The sequence below is a fragment of the Oncorhynchus masou genome, chromosome 12 (genome assembly GCF_036934945.1).
Source record: "Oncorhynchus masou masou isolate Uvic2021 chromosome 12, UVic_Omas_1.1, whole genome shotgun sequence".
NCBI classification, from domain to species: Eukaryota; Metazoa; Chordata; class Actinopteri; order Salmoniformes; family Salmonidae; genus Oncorhynchus; species Oncorhynchus masou.
The window spans coordinates 72,655,566-72,678,971 of record NC_088223.1 but is presented as its reverse complement, the minus strand read 5'-3'; the positions used below and the strand labels follow the sequence as shown (position 1 = coordinate 72,678,971).

The 23,406-nt window shown below is 41.1% G+C and overlaps 1 protein-coding gene across 3 annotated transcripts in view; it reads left to right on the top strand.

The window, feature by feature from the left end:
• The first annotated feature begins 2,151 nt into the window (after positions 1 to 2,151).
• The window catches only part of LOC135550799 (zinc finger and BTB domain-containing protein 16-A), a 174,379-nt gene continuing 153,124 nt past the window's right edge, over positions 2,152 to 23,406 (top strand). For all 3 annotated transcript variants that reach the window (XM_064981915.1, XM_064981914.1, XM_064981916.1), the window contains exons 1-2: positions 2,152 to 2,233; positions 9,845 to 11,193. In XM_064981915.1, the coding sequence (XP_064837987.1) occupies positions 9,944 to 11,193 (1,250 nt within the window). In that variant the 5' untranslated portion in view covers positions 2,152 to 2,233; positions 9,845 to 9,943. The remainder of the gene's footprint in view (positions 2,234 to 9,844; positions 11,194 to 23,406) is intronic.

The following is a 23,406-nucleotide window of genomic DNA, read 5'->3' as shown; positions in this document are numbered from 1 at the left end:
TTCTGCTGCTGACTATCTGAATGTGCAATCCTAAAGGAGGACTGTGATTGGTTAATTACCTACAATGTCCATCTCTATGTATAAAATGGGTCATAATTAAAAGTGCCATAGAGCCCACTCTGGAAATGTGACCTGTTTAAAGAGTATATTGTTATAACCAATATGTCTAAAAGTAAGCTACAATTTAAAAGGGTAGTTTTGAGATGTTGTAATGTTGAATAAATGAATGTGAAAATGTGTATTTCAGAATATAAACATACCCCATATTTGAGAGAACACTTTAAGGAGTATAATGACACCAAGATGTTGTCTGTATTGCGTACAGTTCACAGATCATATGGTCTAAAAAATAACCTAAAATTGTCAATTTCATCATGATTTTAAGGAAATTGCTTGTGATACAAATGTAAAAAGCACGTTAAACATGCCTTCTTCCCAATTAAATTAATATGTGAGAATTGCTAGAACAATCTGCAATACCAAAAATATTTTCTGCTCCTGCTGGCATGGAATTATAGCCTAGGGGCTAATATAAAACAAGTTTTTAAACACAACTAGCCGGTTATCATTATTGTACTGATACAGTAACTGTGAGTGTGGCTTAGGAAATACAGTATCCCAGTGGAAGGAAACCCTGTTCTTGGAACAACTAGGCACCACACCTGTCCAACTGAGCTAAATGATCAGTTCAGTGATTGCCTAAATTCAACATACCTGGTCTTCCAGGTTGGTTAAATGTAAAAACATGAAGTGCCTGTGGCACTCCAGGACCAGGGTTGCCTACCCTTGCAGTAAGATATACCTCCTACCTCCCAATCGGTCTACTGTACACAGCTCAACGCCTGTTGGCTACAAGCAAACAAGTTGTAAAAAAACAACATGAAGCCAAGTGACACTGGTGGGGCAAAATAAAAGCCCTATGAATGTTAGGCTATATTTTGACAAGCGATAGAGTAGGCCTAAATATGGGGATTTGTTTAATCATCTATTTTTAAAGTAGCATATTAATCTGTTATCTTTTTTTATGTGTTATTCAAAAACTTTCTTGGACAATTATCTTCAATATGAGGCATCTTTCTTGTTAGTTTTTCTTACTATGTGCGATAAGAAAAAAACTACAAGAAGAAAGTATTTTTAAAACCTCCCACTTTTGGCTGGAGTGTCAATATGTAGTTTGTATATGCAGAATTGTTTTCTTGAAGCTGTACCTCGCCATTTGTCCTACATTTCCCCCCACATGGGCCAACTCCTTAGCAATTTGAGTTTGAGCCAATGAGCTTCAGCCCCTGGTATTTGAGTGACAGCCAGCAAAAGGCCTGCCCAGCATTAACCAATGAGGTTGCAGGGCAGGCCCAATGGCTCAGTGGACACAGCAAAGAGAGCTTGTCTTTGTATCCCAAACCACACCCTCTCCAATACCAACCTCGCTTGGAGGGCCCTCGGTTGTCACATGTTGCTGATGAAACTCTGGGTGACTTCCAGAGAGTGGCAATGGATCAATAAACCCGCCAACTGCACGACGCACTCCTGTCTTGAATTATGCAATTCATGTTCCACTTTTAAATAATATAACAAACATGATATTCTAATTAACAAATCCCCCCTGTAGTTTTACAATATATAAACCTCAATAACAGTTAAACATTTAATTTGGGAGATATTTCATCTGTTATATGTGTCAAGTCTCGAAATCATGCGTAAAAAAAGCAGATGATATATAATTAGGCGCACTGATCCATTGTTTGTATTAAATTGTGCGACCTCCAAACACATTGCAGTGTGTGTCTGGAAGTTCTGAAGCCTGCAGCCTTGCTGGCGAGGTAGAAGTGGCTATCTGATGGTCTAATTAGCCCCTTCACCAGTAATAATTTTCCCTCCCTTAGCTTTGGGACACCTGTGCAAATGGCAGAGGTGCACGTGCATATGAACATGCAATTTTCGGGGACCACTTTTGGATTGTGAGTGTTACTTTCAGAACGTCTGGCTCAAAAGTATACAAAAGTATCAGATAATCTCTTTAAACATTCGGCAGCCCCCTAGGTGTCTCACTTTCGCAGTGTTTGCATGGATTCAAGGGAAAGAAGAGTGACTCGGTGCGTTGACGTCACGGTTGTGTTGATTTGCTAACACGAAAGAAGAGAGGAGTTAGTGCGTGTGAGAGCGGGTACTGTGAACTGCATTGCTATGCTGTAGCCCAATAACCACACATTCGGAATCAAAACTTGCAACTTAGGTGAGTACTGATATGGGTGCGGAGCTTTCGTGTTCGTGACAGACCCGCTTTTCTGCATGCTTACAGTTGTTGTTTGCCTGTGTACTCTCGCATTATGAATGATTTAATATTATGTTTGTTATCATCATTTTAAACCCACATTAAGTTACAGTAGCCCATAGGGAGTTGCGGCGCAACAGTGTGGCAAGCAAAGTTCAAATATCAATTTCTGTGTGCGCTGAAGTATTTTAAATTGAAAGTGTTTGGGTGTCAGATGAAGCCACAAGTCTGAGCGCATGAAAGGTGTTGAAGTTAACATAAACACAACATTGGGCATGTAAAGATGTTAGGTTGACGTAACCGTCTGTCAACGTATTCGGGAGATCGCAGCACGAGAACGTGAGGTCTGGGTTTAGGCTACATTGCAAATCAGACAGTGTGACGTTCTTCCATGTGGTTTATTCTGAGAATCGTGTTTTCCTGTTGAAATGAGAATACAGTATACGCTGATACCTCACGCCGCTGTTATTTTCCTGGAAGTTTAAAAAATGAATAATGACGCACTTGAGGTGCTCGTGCAGGAGTCATCACAAATCATCACGAACACAGGGGCAATAGTCTGAACTGTGTCCATCTATTTTAGCTGATGTAGGCTACATTGTACAGTAGGGACCCGCATAGTAAATTGATAGACTGCTGCTAATTCCTGGATTCGCAATCAAGTTGCCTCCGCTTGATGCAAATAATTTAGTATAATTGTTTTTATATATGGAATGGCGAGTTGAATTGCTATCGATATGGGTTATATCGCTCTTCCAAGCTCGAGCATGACATGTCCAATTAAAATGCTATCAACTGCAACGATAGCACTTCAATGATATCACTTCAGACGATTCCACTTGTGTGTTAATCAGAATAGCAAGCTAGTGAATTTAATCATTGTTGCAACCAGTCCCCGCTGAGATCATGTATTTGTCTCATTCGCCCATATGTAACGTTACTTTAGTAGACTCTGCTGAGATAAGTGTGAGTACTGTTTGTTATTGAGCAAAATGTGTCTGAACACAATTTCCACGAGCATAGGTTTTTATCGTTTCGGCTTTAAACATCAGGACTCTTTTGAGTATAGACTGCATTAAAGAGATGCGCTCCTTGGACAGACAGCTGACTGGCTACAGTTGGTCTTTAGAGGATTCTCGATCTGATTGCATTATGTTGGTGTTGATATGCGCTCAATACAGCATTTTGACTGAAACTAATAATTAATCCTTCGAATGGTGTCTTCTGCACGTATCACACGATTGCGTTAAATGATTTGGTGACATTAACGCACTGTCTCAAACCTGGGGTGTAATCATTAGTCCAAACAGTTGCAAAACGGAATGATTTCCAACTAAAACGAGTTGGACAAATTCAGGTAGGCCCCCCTCCGTTTTGTTCTGTTTGCTTCCGTTTAAGAAACGTTTTGCAACAGAATCGGTTTAATGAATACGTTTTCTGGGCTTTTCATTACTGATCCTCATTAGACAACTTTCGATTGTTTCATATGGTAAACCTGGGACACTTAGGCTGCGTTTACACAGGCAGCGCAATTCTGATCTTTTTTCCACTAATTGGTCTTTTGACCAATCACATCAGGGGTATATTCATTACGTCCTGCAACGGAAACCGTTTTACCGTTTAAGAAGCAAACAGAACAAAGGGAACGAAACAGGTAAGGACCTACCTGAATTTGTCCAAAAAAAAACATTGTTTTCGTAACAAAACGTTTTATTTTTGGCATACAATAAAAGTTTTGCAACATAATTGAGGTAATGAATACACCCCAGACCTTTTCACATCAGATCTTTTTCACAGCGAATCTGACTGGTCAAAAGACCAATTAGTGAAAAGAATATCCAGAATTGGGCTACCTGTCTAAATGCAGCCTAACCTTATTGTGCAACGCTACAGACATTGACCTATTTACTAGGTCATAAATTTAGAGCTAAATTGGCATTTGTCTCTTAAAGAAGATTTTTTTTTTTTACGCCACCACATTATTTGTTGGACAGCCACTACTAATATACAGTCTCATCAATACCAGATTTATACAGCTTGATTTAACTGCTCAACAATATATCTGATGACTGCAAACTGTTGACTTTTTTGTGAGAGCCACTCTGATGAGCCTCGGTATTGCTAATCTAGTATAACTGTTAGGAAATGTGGATGCAAAATTAAGGCATTCATTAATATATTATCTGCTCTTTATCAATCTCATTTCAGGGAACATTTAAATATATGTAGCCTACATTTTTATGTTTACTGATTTATAATGGAATATTTCTAATTTGTTCAATTATAAAAGGATTTGCCTAAAATAATGATACATTATCATATTAATTGTTAAAGATTACTAAAATAACATTTACATCAATAATGATAACAGCAATATCAACAGTCAGGAATATATTATGATCATTTAGTATTAACTTAAAGGTTATTATTCTTGAGGTGTTGCCTTTTGTGAGTGGGCAATGATACATACAGTGCCTTTTCCACGTTTTGTTTCTGGTACAGCCTGACTTTAAAATAGATTAAATTGGCTAACACGCATCATGTCAAAGTGAAAGTATGTTTTTCAAATGATTACAAATTAATAAAAAATGAAAAGCTGAAATGTCTTAGGTCCATAAGTATTCAACCCTTTTGTTATGGCAAGCCTAAGTAAGTTCAGTAGTACAAATGTGCTTAATAAGTTGCAATAATAGTGTTTAGCATGATTTTTGAATGACAACCTCATCTCTGTAGGTCAGGCATACAATTATCTGTAAGAACCCACAGCCGCGCAGCGAATTTCAAACACAGATTCAACCACAGAGACCAGGGAGGTTTTCCATTGCCTCACAAAGAAGGCACCTATTGGTAGATGGGTAAAAAAAACAGACGTTGAATATCCCTTTGATCATGGTGGAGTTATTAATTACACTTATTAATACATGCAGTTATTACAAAGATACAGGCGTCCTTCCTAATGCAGTTGCCGGAGAGAAAGGAAACCGCTCATGGATTTCACCATGAAGCCAATGGTGACTTTAAAACAGTTTCATAGTTCAATGGCTATGATAGGAGAGCACTAAGGGTTGATCAAAACAATACTAACCTAATTGACAGTGAAAAGAAGAAGCCTGAACAGAATACAACAATTCCAAAACACGCATCCTGTTTGCAACAAGGCACTAATGTAAAACATCTGGGAAACATTCAGGACACTTTTTTTTGTCCTGAATATAAAATGTTATGATTTGGGAAAATACAACACATTACTGAGTACTACTCTCCATATGTTCAAGCATTGTGATGGCTGCATAAATCAAATGTATTTATAAAGCCCTTTTTACATCAGCCAATGTCACAAAGTGCTACCCATCATGTTATGGGTATTCTTGTAATCATTAAGTACTGCAGAGTTTTTCAGGAGAAAAAAGAAACAGACTGGAGCTCAGCACTTCCCAGAAGAAAATCTGGTTGTCTTCTTTCCACCAGACACTGGGAAATCAATTAATCTTTCAGCAGGACGATAATCTAAAACACAAGGCCAAATCTACATGAGTGGATTACCAAGAAGACCAAGGTTTCCATTAACCCAGTCGTCAGGTTTCTGTTTATTTGACAAAGCAATGTTGCAACAACAACAAAAGTGACATATGTCATGGAAACAGCAGATATAGGAGACATAAAGAACATTTTTCTAAAGATCAACAAAATGTTTATCCATTCGACGGGTGGATTTTCCTTCTGTCAAACTTCATTTATTGCGATGAATTATGGAACTGTGTTTTTATAATAAATTATGATTGCGTAATCATTTTGAAGGTATCTAGGGCACGTGATTTCACTGCGTAACTATAAAGCTCCATTCCACATTTCATTCTAAATGCGTACGTCTTGAAAAATATATATTTTTTTGAACTATAAAGTATTTTCTTTGCAAAACAAAAATTGTCCTGACTTTCAAAAATGCCTAAATTGCTTCGCCTTGCTTTCTGGTTGGCTGGCAAGTTTCCCCATGTAATTATTTCAGATCAACGAGTACTCAATGAGTACAAGTTTCACCATGGCACGGTCCGTAACGATACGTTGGCACATGATAATTATTAGGACATGGCAAATAATAGTAAATTATTGCATTCTATCTATGTTGGCTTTAGCTGGCTAAAACCGATTAAACCCGATAGGTGTGAGGGAATACAGGCCAATTTATTAATGTGCAATTTGCCTAAATGGGTCATGGAAACACTTCAACCATTTTGATTTAACACTCTATTTCATTCAAAAAACATTTGTTTTAGGTTAGTGACATCATTACGTCCAGCTGTTTTCATCAACATGATATTTTAAATGGAAATGCACCCCTGCAGGCAATTTGTTTTAATCAAACTTTGTAAATGTCGACAAACAATCAATCACTGGAGGAGTTAATGGAAACGTAGCTAGTGAATTATCCTGAGTGGCCAAGTTAGTTCTGACAAAAATCTGCTGAAAATCTAAGGCAAGGCCATAAAATGGTTGTCTAGCAATGATCATCAACCAATTCGACAGAGCTTGAAGAATTAAACAAATAATAATAGGCAAATCTTGCACAATACAGTTGTGCAAAGCTCTTACTCTTATCCAGAAATACTCACAGCTGTAATCACTGCCAAAGGTGATTCTAACACTTATTGTTCTCGGGGTTGAATACTTATCTAATCAACATATGTTTGTTTTATTTTCCATACTTTTTATTTTTTACGAATGTTCGAATTTGTCTTCTACTTTTACATGAGAGTATTTTGTGTAGATTGTTGACAAAAAAAGACTAATCCATTTTAATCCCACTTTGTAACAGTCAAGGGATGTGAATAATTTCTGAAGGCACTGTACAGGGCCAACGTGTGTTCAAGTTATTGATCTCACAGCCTAGCCTACTTCCCGCCTGTAGTATGCATCTGATGTCACTCTTCCGAACCAAGTAAAAGCAGTATATGGAAACTATTCTGTCCATGTATAAACCTGCACCCTTTGGCATATGGACATGTAATGCATACATTACAAGCATTTCGCTACACTTGCATTACCATCTGCTAACCACGTGTATGTGACCAATAACATTTTATTTGATATCATCTTGTTGGTGCTGCATGGTGTTTGTGCTTTTGCGACATCCTCTGTTCCAACTATTCCTGGCAGCCGCTCGCTGCTCGCTCCCTCCTCGGCTCACTGCTCCTCTCTGTGATGAGAATACTGAATAAGATGCCATTTAATTTCAGAATGGGTGTTGATGGTCTTTGTGAACCAAGCACCAATGCGTTCTAACAAAGACTAGGGTGTTGCAAGGTTCTCATGGGTCCTTATTTTCCGCTGTTCATGTGCTTCCACCTGTCAGATAACTATAAATTGAGGGGCAAAATATGATTAAAAATATACATCTGTGGGTTATTAGGTCTGCTTAGCGTTTGACTTCTGTTATTTATCAATTGATAATTTGCTCTATGTTCACCCATTTCAAGTATGATGTTTTTTGCATGACATTTTTACAATCCTAGCAGGGTTGTGTCCATAGTTGTATTTCTTATGAAAAGAACAGCTCAATGTCATGTTCATATCATTTCCCCCCCTTTTTTTATGAAGTGTCCCATGTTATTGTATAGCTTATTTGAAGGAGAACAATTGAATTTAAAATGCCCAGAAAATCAGGATAAATTGCTGGTCTTTATCAAATTGAAATACAAGCCAAGTACAGTTGAAGTCAGAAGTTTGCATACACTTAAGTTGGAGTCATTAAAACTCGTTTTTCGACCACTCCCCAAATTTCTTGTTAACAAACTATAATTTTGGCAAGTTGGTTAGGACATCTACTTTGTGCATGACAAAATACATTTTTCCAACGATTGTTTACAGACCGATTATTTCACTGTATCACAATTCCAGTAGGTCAGACGTTTAAATACACTAAGTTGACTGTGCCTTTAAACAGCTTGGAAAATTCCAGAAAATGATGTCATGGCTTTAGAAGCTTCTGATAGGCTAATTGACCTCAGTTGAGTCAATTGGAGGTGTACCTGTGGATGTATTTCAAGGTCTAGCTTCAAACGCAGTGCCTCTTTGCTTGACATCATGGGAAAATCAAAAGAAATCAGCCAAGACTTCAGAAAAAAAAATTGTAGACCTCCGCCAGTCTGGTTCATCCTTGGGAGCAATTTCCAAATGCCTGAAGGTACCACGTTCATCTGTACATACAATAGTATGCAAGTATAAACACCATGGGACCACGCTAGACCGCTCAGGAAGGAGACTCGTTCAGTCTCCTAGAGATGAACGTACTTTGGTGCGAAAAGTGCAAATCAATCCCAGAACAACAGCAAAGGATGTTGTGAAGATGCTGTAGGAAACAGGTACAAAAATATCTATTCCACAGTAAAATGAGTCCGATATCGACATAACCTGACAGGCCGCTCAGTAAGGAAGAAACCACTGCTCCAAAACTGCCATTTAAAAAAAGCAAGACTACGGTTTGGAACTGCACATGGGGACAAAGATTGTTAATTTTGGAGAAATGTCCCCTGCTCTGATGAAACAAAAATAGAACTGTTTGGCCATAATGACCATCATTATGTTTGGAGGAAAAAGGGGGAGGCTTGCAAGCCGAAGAACACCATCCCAACCGTGAAGCACGGGGGTGGCAGCATCATGTTGTGTGGGTGCTCTGCTGCAGGAGGGACTGGCGCACTTCACAAAATAGATGGTATCATGAGGTAGTAAAATGATGTGGATATATTGAAGCAACATCTCAAGACATCAGTCAGGAAGTTAATGTTTGGTCGCAAATGGGTCTTCCAAATGGACAATGACCCCAAGCATACTTCCAACGTTGTGTCAAAATGGCTCAAGGACAACAAAGTCCAGGTATTGGAGTAGCCATCATAAAGCCCTGACCTCAATCCTATAGAACATGTGTGGGCAGAACTGAAAAAGCGTGAGTGAGCAAGGAGGCCTACGAACCTGACTCATTTACACCAGCTCTGTCAGGAGGAATGGGCCAACATTCACCAAACATTTTGGCCCAAGTTAAACAATTTAAAGGCAATGCTACCAAACACTCAATTAGTATATGTAAACTTCTGACCCACTGGGAATGTGATGAAATAAATAAAAGCTGAAATAAATCTCTCTACTATTATTCTGACATTTCACATTCTTAAAATAAAGTGGTGGTCCTAACTGACCTAAAACAGGGAATTTTTGCTCGGATTAAATGTCAGGAATTGTGAGAAAATGAGTTTAAATGTATTTGGCTAAGGTTTATGTAAACTTCTGATTTCAACTGTAACAATTACGGTTTGAAATTGCTTTTATAATACACTGCATTAATTAACACAACAGCAATTTTATTATTTTAACTAAACACTGCAGAACTATGTTTGGATTTGTTTAAATCTAAAGTGTAGGTTTATATATTGGTCTGTTCTTATTCAACAGTTATTGGACTTAGAACAAATATGGTATCTAGTTAAGAAGTCAACAATTATTTAGATATATTTTTAAACTGCTGTATTTTCCTAAAATATTCAGTGCTTTTTTTTCTTTTTCTCTATTCATTCTCTCCAGATTGGCCTTATCTTGTTTACAAAGATACCGGTAAGTGAACAAACTGCTGAGGAGTGAAAGCAAGCCTCATGAGTTGGCCTGGCGGATCTCAGCGACGTTATGGATTTGACTAAAATGGGTATGATCCAGCTCCAGAACCCTAACCACCCCACGGCCCTGCTGAAGAAGGCTAACCAGATGCGTCTGGCAGGAACCCTCTGCGATGTGGTCATCATGGTGGACAGCCAGGAGTTCCATGCTCATCGGACCGTGCTGGCCTGCACCAGCAAGATGTTTGAGATCCTGTTTCACCGCAACAGCCAGCATTACACCCTGGACTTTCTTTCACCAAAGACCTTCCAGCAGATACTGGAGTATGCCTACACTGCCACACTCCAGGCCAAAGTGGAAGACCTGGATGACCTACTGTACGCAGCAGAGATCCTAGAAATTGAGTACCTGGAGGAGCAATGCCTCAAGATCCTGGAGACAATCCAGTCCTCAGACGACAACGACACGGAGGTCAACATGAACGAGGAAGGCACGGAGGAAGACGATGACCGCAATTGCAGGCAAGGAGGGAAGAACGCCAAGAAGCATTCCATGGAGGGGAGCTACCATTCAGCCGTCCAGCAAGCCTCGGCCCTGGCCAGTATGGTGGACCAGAGCCCCTCGGTCTCCACATCCTTCGGGCTTTCCACCATGAGCCCAACCAAAGCTGCCGTGGACAGCCTGATGAGCATAGGCCAGTCCCTCCTGCAGCAGGGCTTTGGGGGCGAGCACCTGACTCAAGGAAACTCCCACCACCAATTGATGACCGAGATCAAGACTGAGATGATGCAAGTGGATGAAGGCGGAGGCCATGGGAGCCCCAGAACCATGGAGTCCAGCGCCTCCAGCAATGGCAAAAGGAGCGGCGAGTTGGACAAGAACCGTGATGGCCCCGGGACTCCAACCAGGAGCAGTGTGATCACGAGCGCCCGTGAGCTGCACTACGTCCGGGAAGATGGCATGGGCGACTCCCAAGCAGATGGCAGCCAAATGGGTCTGGAAGCCATGGCGGGTATGACCGGCATGACCGAGAAACACCTGGCCTCCTTGTACTCGCTGCCTACCAATCATAAAAATGAGACCATGCTATCCATGCCGGCCTCCATGGCATCTTCTCTCCATCTGTCCCCTGCCCTGGCCATGTCCATGGACTTCAGTGCCTACGGGGGACTTCTGCCCCAGAGCTTCATCCAGAGGGAGTTCTTCAACAAGTTGGGGGAGCTGGCTGCCGGTATTAAGCCAGACGGTAGGAACCTGCATGAACGCTGCAACGTGTGTGGCGCAGAGCTACCAGACAACGAAGCTGTGGAGCAACATAGGTAAGCTCAACTTTGTTTAACTTCATGTCACTGGGTTGGTTCCATTTAACATGTGTAAACCTATTAATTTTTGCCCAAATCTCTTTCTTTAAATCAACGTTAAAATGCTATTTTAAGTCATCTCTGTACAATAACTTAATTTAAAGGTGCTGATATACAGTGAAAGTATTCAGACCCCTTGACTTTTTCCACATTTTGGTATGTTACAGCCTTATTCTAAAAATGATTAAATATATTTTTTTCTCTCAGCAATCTATACACAATACCTCATAATGACAAAGCAAAAACAGGTTTTAGACATTTTTGCAAATGTATTACAAATCAAAACAAGATACCTTATTTACATAAGTATTCACATCCTTTGCTTTCAGACTCGAAATTGAGGTCAATTCAATTGATTGGACGTGATTTGGAAAGGCATACACCTGTCTGATATAAGGTTTGACAGTTGACAGTGCATGTCAGAGCATAAACCAAGCCATGAGGTCGAAGGAATTGTCCGTAGAGCTCCAAGATAAGATTGTGTTTAGGCACAGCACTGGGGAAGGGTGCCAAAAAATGTCTGCAGCATTGAAGGTACCCAAGAACATAGTGGCCTCCATTTCTTAGAGCTGGCCACGTGGCCAAACTGAGCAATTGGGGGAGAAGGGCCTTGGTCAGAGAGGTGACCAAGAACCCAATGGTTACTCTAACAGCGCTCTGGAGTTCCTCTGTGGAGATGGGAGAACCTTCCAGACGGACAAGCATCTCTGCAGCACTCTACCAATCAGGCTTTTTATGGTAGAGTGGCCAGACAAAAGACACCTAAAGGGCAAGATCTTGGTCTGATAAAACCAAGATTGAACTCTTTGGCCTGAATGCCAAGCATCACGTCTGGAGGAAACCTGGCACCATCCCTACGGTGAAGCATGGTGGTGGTAGCATCATGCTGTGGGGATGTGTTTCAGCAGCAGAGACTAGGTAGACTAGTAAGGATCAATGCAAATGGAGCACAGTCAAGAGGTCCTTGGTGAAAACTTGTTCCAGAGTGCTCAGGGCCTTAGACTGAGGGTGAAGATTCACCTTCCAACAGGACAACGACCCTAAGCACACAGCCAAGGCAAGCCAGGAGTGGCTTCGGTACAAGTCTCTGAATGTCATTGAGTGGCCCAACCAGAGCCAGACTTGGAACTGATCGAACATCTTTGGAGAAACCTGAAAATAGCTTTGCAAGAACGCTCCCCATCCAGCCTGACAGAGCTTGAGAGGATCTGCAAAGAGGAATGGGAGGAACTCCCCAAATACAGGTGTACCAAGCTTGTAGCGTTCCATCCAAGACGAGTTGAGGCTGTAATCGCTGCCAAAGGTGCTTCAACAAAGTACTGAGTAAAGGGTCTGAATACTTATGTAAACATGATTAATATTAATATTAATAAAATTAGCAAACATTTCTAAAAATCTGTTTTTGCTTTAGGATTTTGGGGTATTGTGTGTAGATTGAGGGGACAATTTAATTCATTTTAGCATAAGGCTGTAACGTAGCAGTGGAAAAAGTCAAGGGGTCTGAATACTTTCTGAAGGCACGTACATATAATATAGGCCTACATTTTTCAACCTTAAATAATTCTGGAATCTACCTATCAAAAGTTGTGATTGTCTTTTTTAAAATCTCGAATATGTTTGGTTTTTGGCTCATATACACTGAACAAAAATATAAACGCATCATGTAAGGTGTTGGTACCAAGTTTCATGAGCTGAAAAAAAAATCCCAGAAAATGTCGATATGCGCAAAAAGCATATTGCTCTCAAATTTTGTGCACACATTTCTTTACTTCCCTGTTTGTGTGCATTTCTTCTTTGCCAAGATAATCAATCCACCTGACAGGTGGGGCATATTAAAATGCTGATTAAACAGCATGATCATTACACAGGTGCATCTTGTGCTGGGGAGATTAAAAGGTGACTTTAAAATGTGTGACAACTGCACAACACAATGCCACAGAAGTCTCAAGTTTTGAGGGATTGTGCAATTTGCATGCAAAAATGTCCACCCGAGCTGTTGATAGATAATTTAATGTTAATTTCTCTACCATAAGCCGCCTCCAACGTCATTTTAGAGAATTTGGCTGTACGTCCAACCAGCCCCACAATCGCAGACCACTTGTTAATCCTCCAGCTTATTTCTTCTCAGTTTGTCATTTAGGTTAGTATTGTGGAGTAACAAAAATGCTTTGATCCATCCTCAGTTTTCTCCTATCACAGCCATTAAACAATAACTGTTTTAAACTCACAATTAGCCTCTTGGAGAAATCCCTGTGATTTCCTTGCTTTCCGGTGACGGCGTTAGGAGCAGAGCTTTATCTTTGTAGTGTCTGGGTGTATTTATACAGTATTCAAAGTGTAATAACTTCAGCATGCTGAAAGAGATATTCAATGTCTGCTTTTTCTTACCTGTCTTCCAATAGTTGCCCTTCTTTGTGAGGCATTGGAAGCCCTCCCTGGTCTTCGGGGTTGAATCTGTGTTTGAAATTCACTGCTCGACTGAGGGACCTTGCAATTATCTGTATGTGTGGAGTACAGAGATTATGTAGTCATTCAAAAATCATGTTGCTCACTATTATTGCACACAGTGAGTCCATGCAACTTATTATGTGACATGTTAAGCACATTTTTAGTCCTGAACTTATTTTGGCTTGACGTACTAAAGGGGTTGAATACTTGTTGACTGAAGCCATTTCAGTTTTCATTTGTAAAAATATCTAAAAACATAATTCCACTTTGACATTAGGGGTATTTTGTTGTGTTACAGGTCTACACACAATGTTGAAAAGTCTAAAGGGTGTGTGAACTTGCTGAAGGCACCGTAGCTAACAAAGTACAGTTGAAGTCAGAAGTTTTACATACACTTAGGTTGGAGTCATTAACTTGTGTTTCAACCACTCCACTGTTCATGTTAACAAACTATAGTTTTGGCATGTCGGTTACGACATCATTGCATGACAAGTCATTTTTCCAACAATTGTTTACAGACAGATTATTTCACTTATAATTCACTGTATCACAATTCCAGTGGGTCAGAAGTTTAAATACACTAAGTTGACTGTGCCTTTAAACAGCTTGGAAAATTCCAGAAAATTATGTCATGACTTTAAAGCTTCTGATAAGCTAATTGACCTCAGTTGAGTCAATTGGAGGTGTACCTGTGGATGTATTTCAAGGCCTACCTTCACACTCAGTGCCTCTTTGCTTGACATCATGGGAAAATCAAAAGAAATCACCCAAGACCTCCGCAAGTCTGGTTCATCCTTGGGAGCAATTTCCAAATGCCTGAAGGTACCACGTTCATCTTTACAAACAATAGTATGCAAGTATAAACACCATGGGACCACGCAGCCGTCATACTGCTCAGGAAGGAGACTCGTTCTGTCTCCTAGAGATGAACGTACTTTGGTGCGAAAAGTGCAAATCAATCCCAGAACAACAGCAAAGGACCTTGTGACGAGGTTGGAGGAAACGGGTACAAAGGTATCTATATCCACAGTAAAACGAGTCCTTTCTCGACATAACCTGAAAGGCCGCTCAGGAAGGAAGAAACCACTGCTCCAAAACTGGCATTAAAAAAAGCTAGACTATGGTTTGCAACTGCACATGGTGACAAAGATTTTCCTTTTTGAGAAATGTCCTCTGGTCTGATGAAACAAAAATAGAACTGCCATAATGACCATTGTTATGTTGGAGGGGAAAGGGGGAGGATTGCAAGCCAAAGAACACCAACCCAACCGTGAAGCACGGGGGTGGCAGCATCATGTTGTGGGGGTGCTTTGCTGCAGGAGTGACTGGTGCTCTTCACAAAATAGATGGCATTATGAGGTAGGAAAATGATGTGGATATTTTGATGCAACATCTCAAGACATCAGTCAGGAAGTTAAAGCTTGGTCGCAAATGGGTCTTCCAAATGGACAATGACCCCAAGCATTCTTCCAAAGTTGTGGCAAAATGGTTCAAGGACAACATAGTCAAGGTATTGGAGTGGCCATCACAAAGCCCTGATCTCGATCCCATAGAAAAGTTGTGGGCAGAACTGAAAAAGCACGTGCGAGCAAGGAGGCCTACAAACTTGACTCAGTTACACCAGCTCGGTCAGGAGGAATGGGACAAAATTCACACAACTTATTGTGGGAAGCTTGTGGAAGGCTACCCAAAATGTTTGACCCAAGTTAAACAATTTAAAGGCAATGCTACCAAATACTAATTGAGTGTATGTAAACTTCTGAACCACTGGGAATGTGATGAAAGAAATACAAGCTGAAATAAATCTCTACTATTATTCTGACATTTCACATTCTTAAAATAAAATGGTGATCCTAACTGACCTAAGACAGGGACTTCTTTACTAGGATTAAATGTCAGGAATTGTGAAAAACTGAATTTAAATGTATTTGGCTAAGGTGTATGTAGACGTCTGACTTCAACTGTAGATGACTCTTTGGATAATATCCTTGATTTCAATTTTAATGTTTGAGATTTTAAAACTCATTGTTTGTTTTCTTAGCTTTTCTTATCACAATTCTGATGCAACAAATTTTACGCCTGATTTTGAATACATTTATTTGAATTAGTAAATGTGAAATTAGCTTCTTGTGGTCTATCACCTGCTTTTGAAACATTGCTGAGAAGAGTTTAACTGGTTTTAATATGCCTTTTACTGGACATATTTCAAATCATTGTCTATTTTTGGTTAATAAAATGCATTTCTTAATTGGAATAAGTAATTTATTGTCCATTATACTGCTGGCAATAGCATTGGATCCTATGTTTGTTTGTCAAATTACACCCAGAATTGGGTAGGAGTTACTTTCTTGTGTACTAAAGTCAATAATGTATGCATTTTAAGGCAGTTGTATTGCAATGCCACCAGGCTACTGCTCACTTGTTGCTGATACTACATGATACTTGAATATCTGTATTCATATTGTTTAAAGTAGGCTATCATAGCAATACTATATCTACAAACTCAACAGCTAAAGTGTTGTCGATCTCTGAAACAAAAGCAGTAGTCTATTGTAGGTGACCGAGTCAGAGGTTCTCTCCCCTGATGACTTCCAGGCCTGTCCGGGTGACTACCGAGCCGTCCTGCCACGGCGCTGGCTGAGCCCATTAGTTGCACCTGGCGGAGGAGGTCGACTAATGGGAAGCAGCCCCCTCCCCCTCTCCTCACACCCACCCCAGCACACCCCTGAACCCTGCGGTGTGGCCAGTGATGGAGTGTCCCAGGCCGGGGCTCCCAGCCACCTGGGGGACAAGGAGGGCCTTATTAGCTTTATGAGTGGAGCAGACTGTCCAGGCCAGGAAATGAGGGCCCTGCCCTCTGCAGCCTAACCTTTGGGCCGCTCGGTTGGCCTCTGCTTCTCGTCAGCAGAGCTGGAGGGTGGGGTAGTCGTGGTGTGGATGGAAGTCTGAAAAGAGGGGGTGCAGCGAGTAAATCCATGCCAGGCAAGCACTGCTGTTTAAATCCCACCGTACACTTCTGTTGTAGACTACACAGCATGCTGTTGTCTGCGTCCTGAGAAATATTTGCGCAACATCCAAAACTATAAAGGAACTGTACTAGTTTGTCTGAAGTTGGGAAATAGGCCATAAGAAACACTCAAACACTCAGTCAATCTGTGTCTGCTAATGGCCTGACACTCTCACACAGCCCAACACCCCATGAAGCTTGTAGGAGTTGGAATTTGGGACTGACTCAGTGTGTCAGCATTGATTGAGAGCTCACATTTCCAGTTGTTTAAGATTATAGTGAGACAAGGAGTGGGAGGGGAGGGGGCGCCCCGTGTGAGTTTCCAGGTCCTAGGTCATGTCTGGAGATTCAAGCTTTTATGCAACTGAAAAGAGTTGGATGACATTTTAAAGACGACTCATGCTTGTTTTGCTAAAAAGTTGTACTCTGTACCCTGGTCTTGTACAACTTCCTGTGTTTTCAGTGGTTGAATTGGGAGCTGTGGGGTCCCTAGTTCAGCGGCGATTGTTTACCCCATTTCTTCACAGCATGTGATTTCTGTGTAATGCTCAAATTACATTCCAGTGGAGTGACTTTTCATTTTTAAGCATGCAGCTTAAAGCGCTCTTGTCATTTGATTTGTCCATCATTCAACAACTAACACATCAAGGGTTGGTCTAGAAAGGCATGCCCCTACAAATCGATGGTTGTATTTAGACAAGGCTTTTTTAGGCCCATTGCTACTCTGATATGTGAAAATAAATAAGATCAGCAAGTGATCTCTGCTAAACTGTGGACCCATCCGAGTTCTTATTTATTATTACAATGTGCATAAAATTCTGGAATAGAATGTCTCTAACTGAATGACACCATTTCCAGAAAATGACCTCTGTTCAACTGGAATATAATGTCTAACTTAAACAACACTTCCAGTTCACCCAAGGTACTTTTATTGAAATGGTGTCACTAACTTAAACACCATTTCCAGCCTCCGCCCTACATATATCATTTTTATTTGAAGCGTAACAGTGTTTTTGTTTTCAAGTCTATTATTTATTTTTAATACAAACAGAGTGGAACATGCTCATGTTTGGTGTTGTGAGGGAGTAAGACCGTTAAATGTAGTTCCTTTGGCACACGATACCCCATAAAGACGACAATATATTTGCATAAGTATTCAGACCCTTTACTCAGTACTTTGTTGAACCACCTTTGGCAGTGATTACAGCCTCAAGTCTTCTTGTATATGACACAACAAGCTTGGCACACCTTTATTTGGGGAGTTTCTCCCATGCTTCTCTGCAGATCTTCTCAAGCTCTGCCAGGTTGGATGGGGAGTGTTGCAGCACAGCTATTTTCAGGTCTCTCCAGAGATGTTGGATCGGGTTCAAGTCCGGGCTCTGGCTGGGCCACTCAAAGACTTTGAGAGACTTGTCCTGAAGCCACTCCTGCATTGTCTTGGCTGTGTGCTTAGGGTCGTTGTCCTGTTGTAAGGCGAACCGTCGCCCCAGTTAGAGGGAGAGAGAGAATGTTATTAAAGTGAACCAATGATTTCCAGTTTAGCGGTAATGGCCTTGAGAGAGAAGCTAGTCTCTCGGTTCCAGCTTTGATGCACCTGTACTGACCTCGCCTTTTTGAATGGGAGCGGGGTGAACAGACAGTGGCTCAGGTGGTTGTTGTCATTGGTGATTTTTTTTATTTTATTTTTTTGGCCTTCCTGTGACATCGAGTACTGTAGGTGTCATGGAGGGCAGGTAGTTTTCCCCCGGTGATGCGTTGTGCAGACCGCACCACCCTCTGGAGGAGAGCTCTGCGGTTGCGGGCGGTGCAGTTGCCGTTCCAGGCGGTGATGCAGCCCGAAAGGATGCTCTCACTTGTGCATCTGTAAATGTTTGAGGGTTTTAGACAAAAAGCCACATTTCTTCAGCCTCCTGAGGTTGAAGAGGCGCTGTTGGGCCTTCTTCGCCACACTGTCTGTGTGGGTGGACCATTTCAGTTTGTCCGTGATGTGTACGCTGAGGAACTTAACTTTCCACCTTCTCCACTGCTGTTCCGTTGATGTGGATCGGGGGGGCTCCCTCCCTCTACAGTTTCTTGAAGTCCACGATCATCTCCTTTGTTTTGTTGGGGGGTCAGCTCTAGGAAGAGTCTTGGTGGTTCCAAACTACTTCCATTTAAGAATGATGGCAGCCAGTGTGTTCTTGGGGACCTTCAATGCTGCAGACATTTTTGGTCCACTTCCCCAGATCTGTGCCTCGACACAATCCTGTCTTGGACCTCTACAGACAATTCCCTCGACCTCATGGTTTGGTTTTTGCTCTGACATGCACTGTCAATATGGGACCTTTTATATAGCCTTTCCAAATCATGTAAAAGTGGTGATCCTAACTGACTTAAGACAGGGAATTTTTACTAGGATTAAATGTCAGGGATTGTGAAACTGAGTTTAAATGTATTTGGCTAAGGTGTATTTAAAACTTCCGACTTCAACTGTATATGCAGATCTCCATCTTATCACAGATGTTAATTTATAGTAATCGATTGCCAGAATTGTGAGTCATGATTTGATTGAATATGATTTTTTTTTTTGTTTATTAACAGCAAACCTGTACATTTATTTTTGTTCCAAAAATGTTTTATATCTGATCAATTGACAGAAATTTCAGTTCCCCTGTTGATAAACCTACATCTTTTTCTAAAGACTTGTCAAATGCTTTGATTGTTGATAGCTCACAGAGCGATGGTTCTGGTTGACTAATTACAAATTATATACCAGCAGCCCTGTGCTAGGGTCGCCGCCATCTCCAATTACAAACGTGAAGAAAATTTCAGTCGGGAGTTCATTTGGTTCAAACAGGTCAAGTTAACTGGCCCTAATTGTTGCCAGAAGTTGCACAGGTCCCTTTTGTGTGTGTGTGTGTGTGTGTGTGTGTGTGTGTGTGTGTGTTTGAATGAATTCATCAGTAAGTGCTCACTTCCTGTATACTTTTAGCCTGCTCCATTCATTCGCCTGTGTCCTGGGTTCTGTCATAAAGCCTCAAAACAACTGGATGTGATGTGGATTGGCTCCACAAATGGGTGGGGGTGTTGTATCTCTTGAAGTAGCCCTCCAAAGTCATGTATTTATCTCCCAGAGATTTATGAGTGAGGGATTGGTAAATGAAGTGCTGTGTTTTGTTTTTCAATTGCCCTAGGTTTTGCTACAGGGGCCAAATCAACGCTCCATCTCACCACAACAATACTTTTTTTTCTGCTCCAAAGCCGGGACATATTTGACAAGCTCAGATGTATTATTTCTTAAAGCCCTGGGTGAGTTTACTTGTGGCTTCAGGGAGACAAGATTAAAGCAATATTTTAGTAACCCCCGCAATAGGAAAATAATCAGCTGGCAAGGCTGAGGGATTATTAGACAAATGCATCGTACGGGGGCTAACTCTAAGGAAGAGAACTCTGTTTGATATTCCAACACCGCTTCCGATTCAAAGGCCCATAGCTTTGAGTTTATCGCTTTCACTTAACACCCATTATCATGAGGATGACCTCTAATGCACTTACAACCCTCCAGAACCCTTTCGGAATATAGCTGGTAAACATAACTAACCATCAATGTTTAAACAATTTCTCTCAAATCCTAGCCTCATGGTGTATGAATGAAACCCTATCAATGATTGTCCACTTCGCGTCGGCCATCTTTGAGATCGAGAAACCTTTTCATCAATGACATTCGGATATTCAATTTCCTCCCTTGTGTCGAGGTGGATAGAAAGGGCAGAGCGGAGCTTAGTCGGCGTGTTCTAATACCCAGGGTCCCTTGGTATGCTGGGGACCTTATCTGTGCATATCAGGGGGACTGATAAGAGAGATACACCACAACCTTATTTCTATCACATTTTGTGCACACATGTGGATGGATTATTGAGAAGCTGATTAAACAGCATGATCATTACACACGTGCACCTTGTGCTGTCACACAACACAATGCCACAGATGTCTCAAGTTTTGCATTTGGCATGCTGACTGCAGGACTGTCCATCAGAGCTGTTGCCAGAGAACTGAATGTTAATTGCTCTAAGCCGCTTCCAACGTACAGCTGATGAAACTGGTTTTGCACAACCAAATAATTTCTGCACAAACTGTCAGAAATCATCTCAGGTAAGCTCGTATGTGTGCTTGTCTTCACCAAGGTCTTGACCTGACTGCAGTTTGGCATCGTAACTGACTTGCTCACATTTGATGGCCCCTGGCATGCTGAAAAGGTTTGCTCTTCACTGATGAATCCCGGTTTCAACTGTACCGGGCAGATGGCAGACGTATGGTGTCGTGTGACGGGCGGTTTGCTGATGTCAATGTTGTGAACAGAATGCCCCATGGTGGCGGTGGGGTTATTGTATGGGCAGGCATAAGATATGGACAACAAACACAATTTGCATTTTGTCAATGGCAATTTGAATGCACAGAGATACCGTTACGAGATCATGAGGCTTATTGTTGTGCCATTCATCCACTGCCATCACCTCATGTTTCAGCATGATAATGCATGGCCCCATTTCGCAAGGATCTGTACACAATTCATGGAAGCTGAAAATGTCCCAGTTCTTCCATGGCCTGCATACTCAGACATGTCACCCATTGAACATGTTTGAGATGCTCTGGATTGACGTGTACGACAGCGTGTTCCAGTTCCTGCCATTATCCAACTTCATAGATGTACAGTGGGGCAAAAAAGTATTTAGTCAGCCACCAATTGTGCAAGTTCTCCCACTTAAAAAGATGAGAGGCCTGTAATTTTCATCATAGGTACACTTCAACTATGACAGACAAAATGAGAAAAAAAATCTAGAAAATCACATTGTAGGATTTTTAATGAATTCATTTGCAAAATATGGTGGAAAATAAGTATTTGGTCACCTACAAACAAGCAAGATTTCTAGCTCTCACAGACCTGTAACTTCTTCATTAAGAGGCTCCTCTGTCCTCCACTCATTACCTGTATTAATGGCACCCGTTTGAACTTGTTATCAGTATAAAAGACACCTGTCCACAACCTCAAACAGTCACACTCCAAACTCCACTATGGCCAAGACCAAAGAGCTGTCAAAGGACACCAGAAACAAAATTGTAGACCTGCAACAGGCTGGGAAGACTGAATCTGCAATAGGTAAGCAGCTTGGTTTGAAGAAATCAACTGTGGGAGCAATTATTAGGAAATGGAAGACATACAAGACCACTGATAATCTCCCTCGATCTGGGGCTCCACGCAAGATCTCACCCCGTGGGTCAAAATGATCACTAGAACGGTGAGCAAAAATCCCAGAACCACACGGGGGGAGCTAGTGAATGACCTGCAGAGAGCTGGGACCAACGTAACAAAGCCTACCATCAGTAACACACTACGCCGCCAGGGACTCAAATCCTGCAGTGCCAGACGTGTCCCCCTGCTTAAGCCAGTACATGTCCAGGCCTGTCTGAAGTTTGCTAGAGAGCATTTGGATGATCCAGAAGAAGATTGGGAGAATGTCATATGGTCAGATGAAACCAAAATTGAAATTTTTGGTAAAAACTCAACTCGTTGTGTTTGGAGGACAAAGATTGCTGAGTTGCATCCAAAGAACACCATACCTACTGTGAAGCATGGGGGTGGAAACATCATGCTTTGGGGCTGTTTTTCTGCAAAGGGACCAGAATGAATGGGGCCATGTATTGTGAGATTTTGAGTAAAAACCTCCCATCAGCAAGGGCATTGAAGATGAAACGTGGCTGGGTCTTTCAGCATGACATTGATCCCAAACACACCGCCCGGGCAATGGAGTGGCTTCGTAAGAAGCATTTCAAGGTCCTGGAGTGGCCTAGCCAGTCTCTAGATCTCAACCCCATAGAACAGCTTTGGTGGGAATTGAAAGTCTGTTTCCCAGCAACAGCCCCAAAACATCACTGCTCTAGAGGAGATCTGCATGGAGGAATTTGCCAAAATAATTGGCCAAAATACCAGAAACAGTGGGAAAACCTTGTGAAGACTTACAGAAAACGTTTGACCTCTGTCATTGCCAACAAGGGGTATATAACAAAGTATTGAGAAACTTTTTTGTTATTGACCAAATACTTATTTTCCACCATAATTTTGCAAATACATTCATAAAAAATCCTACAATGTGATTTTCTGGAGAAAAAAAATCTCATTTTGTCTGTCATAGTTGAAGTGTACCTATGATGAAAATTACAGGCCTCATCTTTTAAGCGGGAGAACTTGCACAATTGGTGGCTGACTAAATACTTTTTTGCCCCACTGTATATTTGTATTCCCGGTCATGTGAAATCCATAGATTTGGGCCTGATTTATGAATTTATTTAAATGGACTGATTTCCTTATTTGAACTGTAAAAATGTAGAGATTGTTGCACGTCTATTGTTGCTCAGTATACATAGTTATTTTTAATTAAATTTTTTTAAAGATGAGCTTCAAAAGGGAATAATCTAGTTGACTCAGCAAGCACCTAAGTTTAGCATTTTTAATTAAGAAATTGTGTGGTATTTCTGGTTGTTAGCTAGCGAACTCATTGATCCTGGATTGTAGTATACCCCTCTGATATCCTATCCACCACCAACAGCCGGATGGCGGATTATTTTACCATATTTTATAGATGGGCTTTTATGTGCCCTTGAACTCTTTTTGTTGCTCATTTTGTTGTGCTTGCTTTGTCATAGTCTACATTTATTGGGGGAATGAAAGAGATTTACCT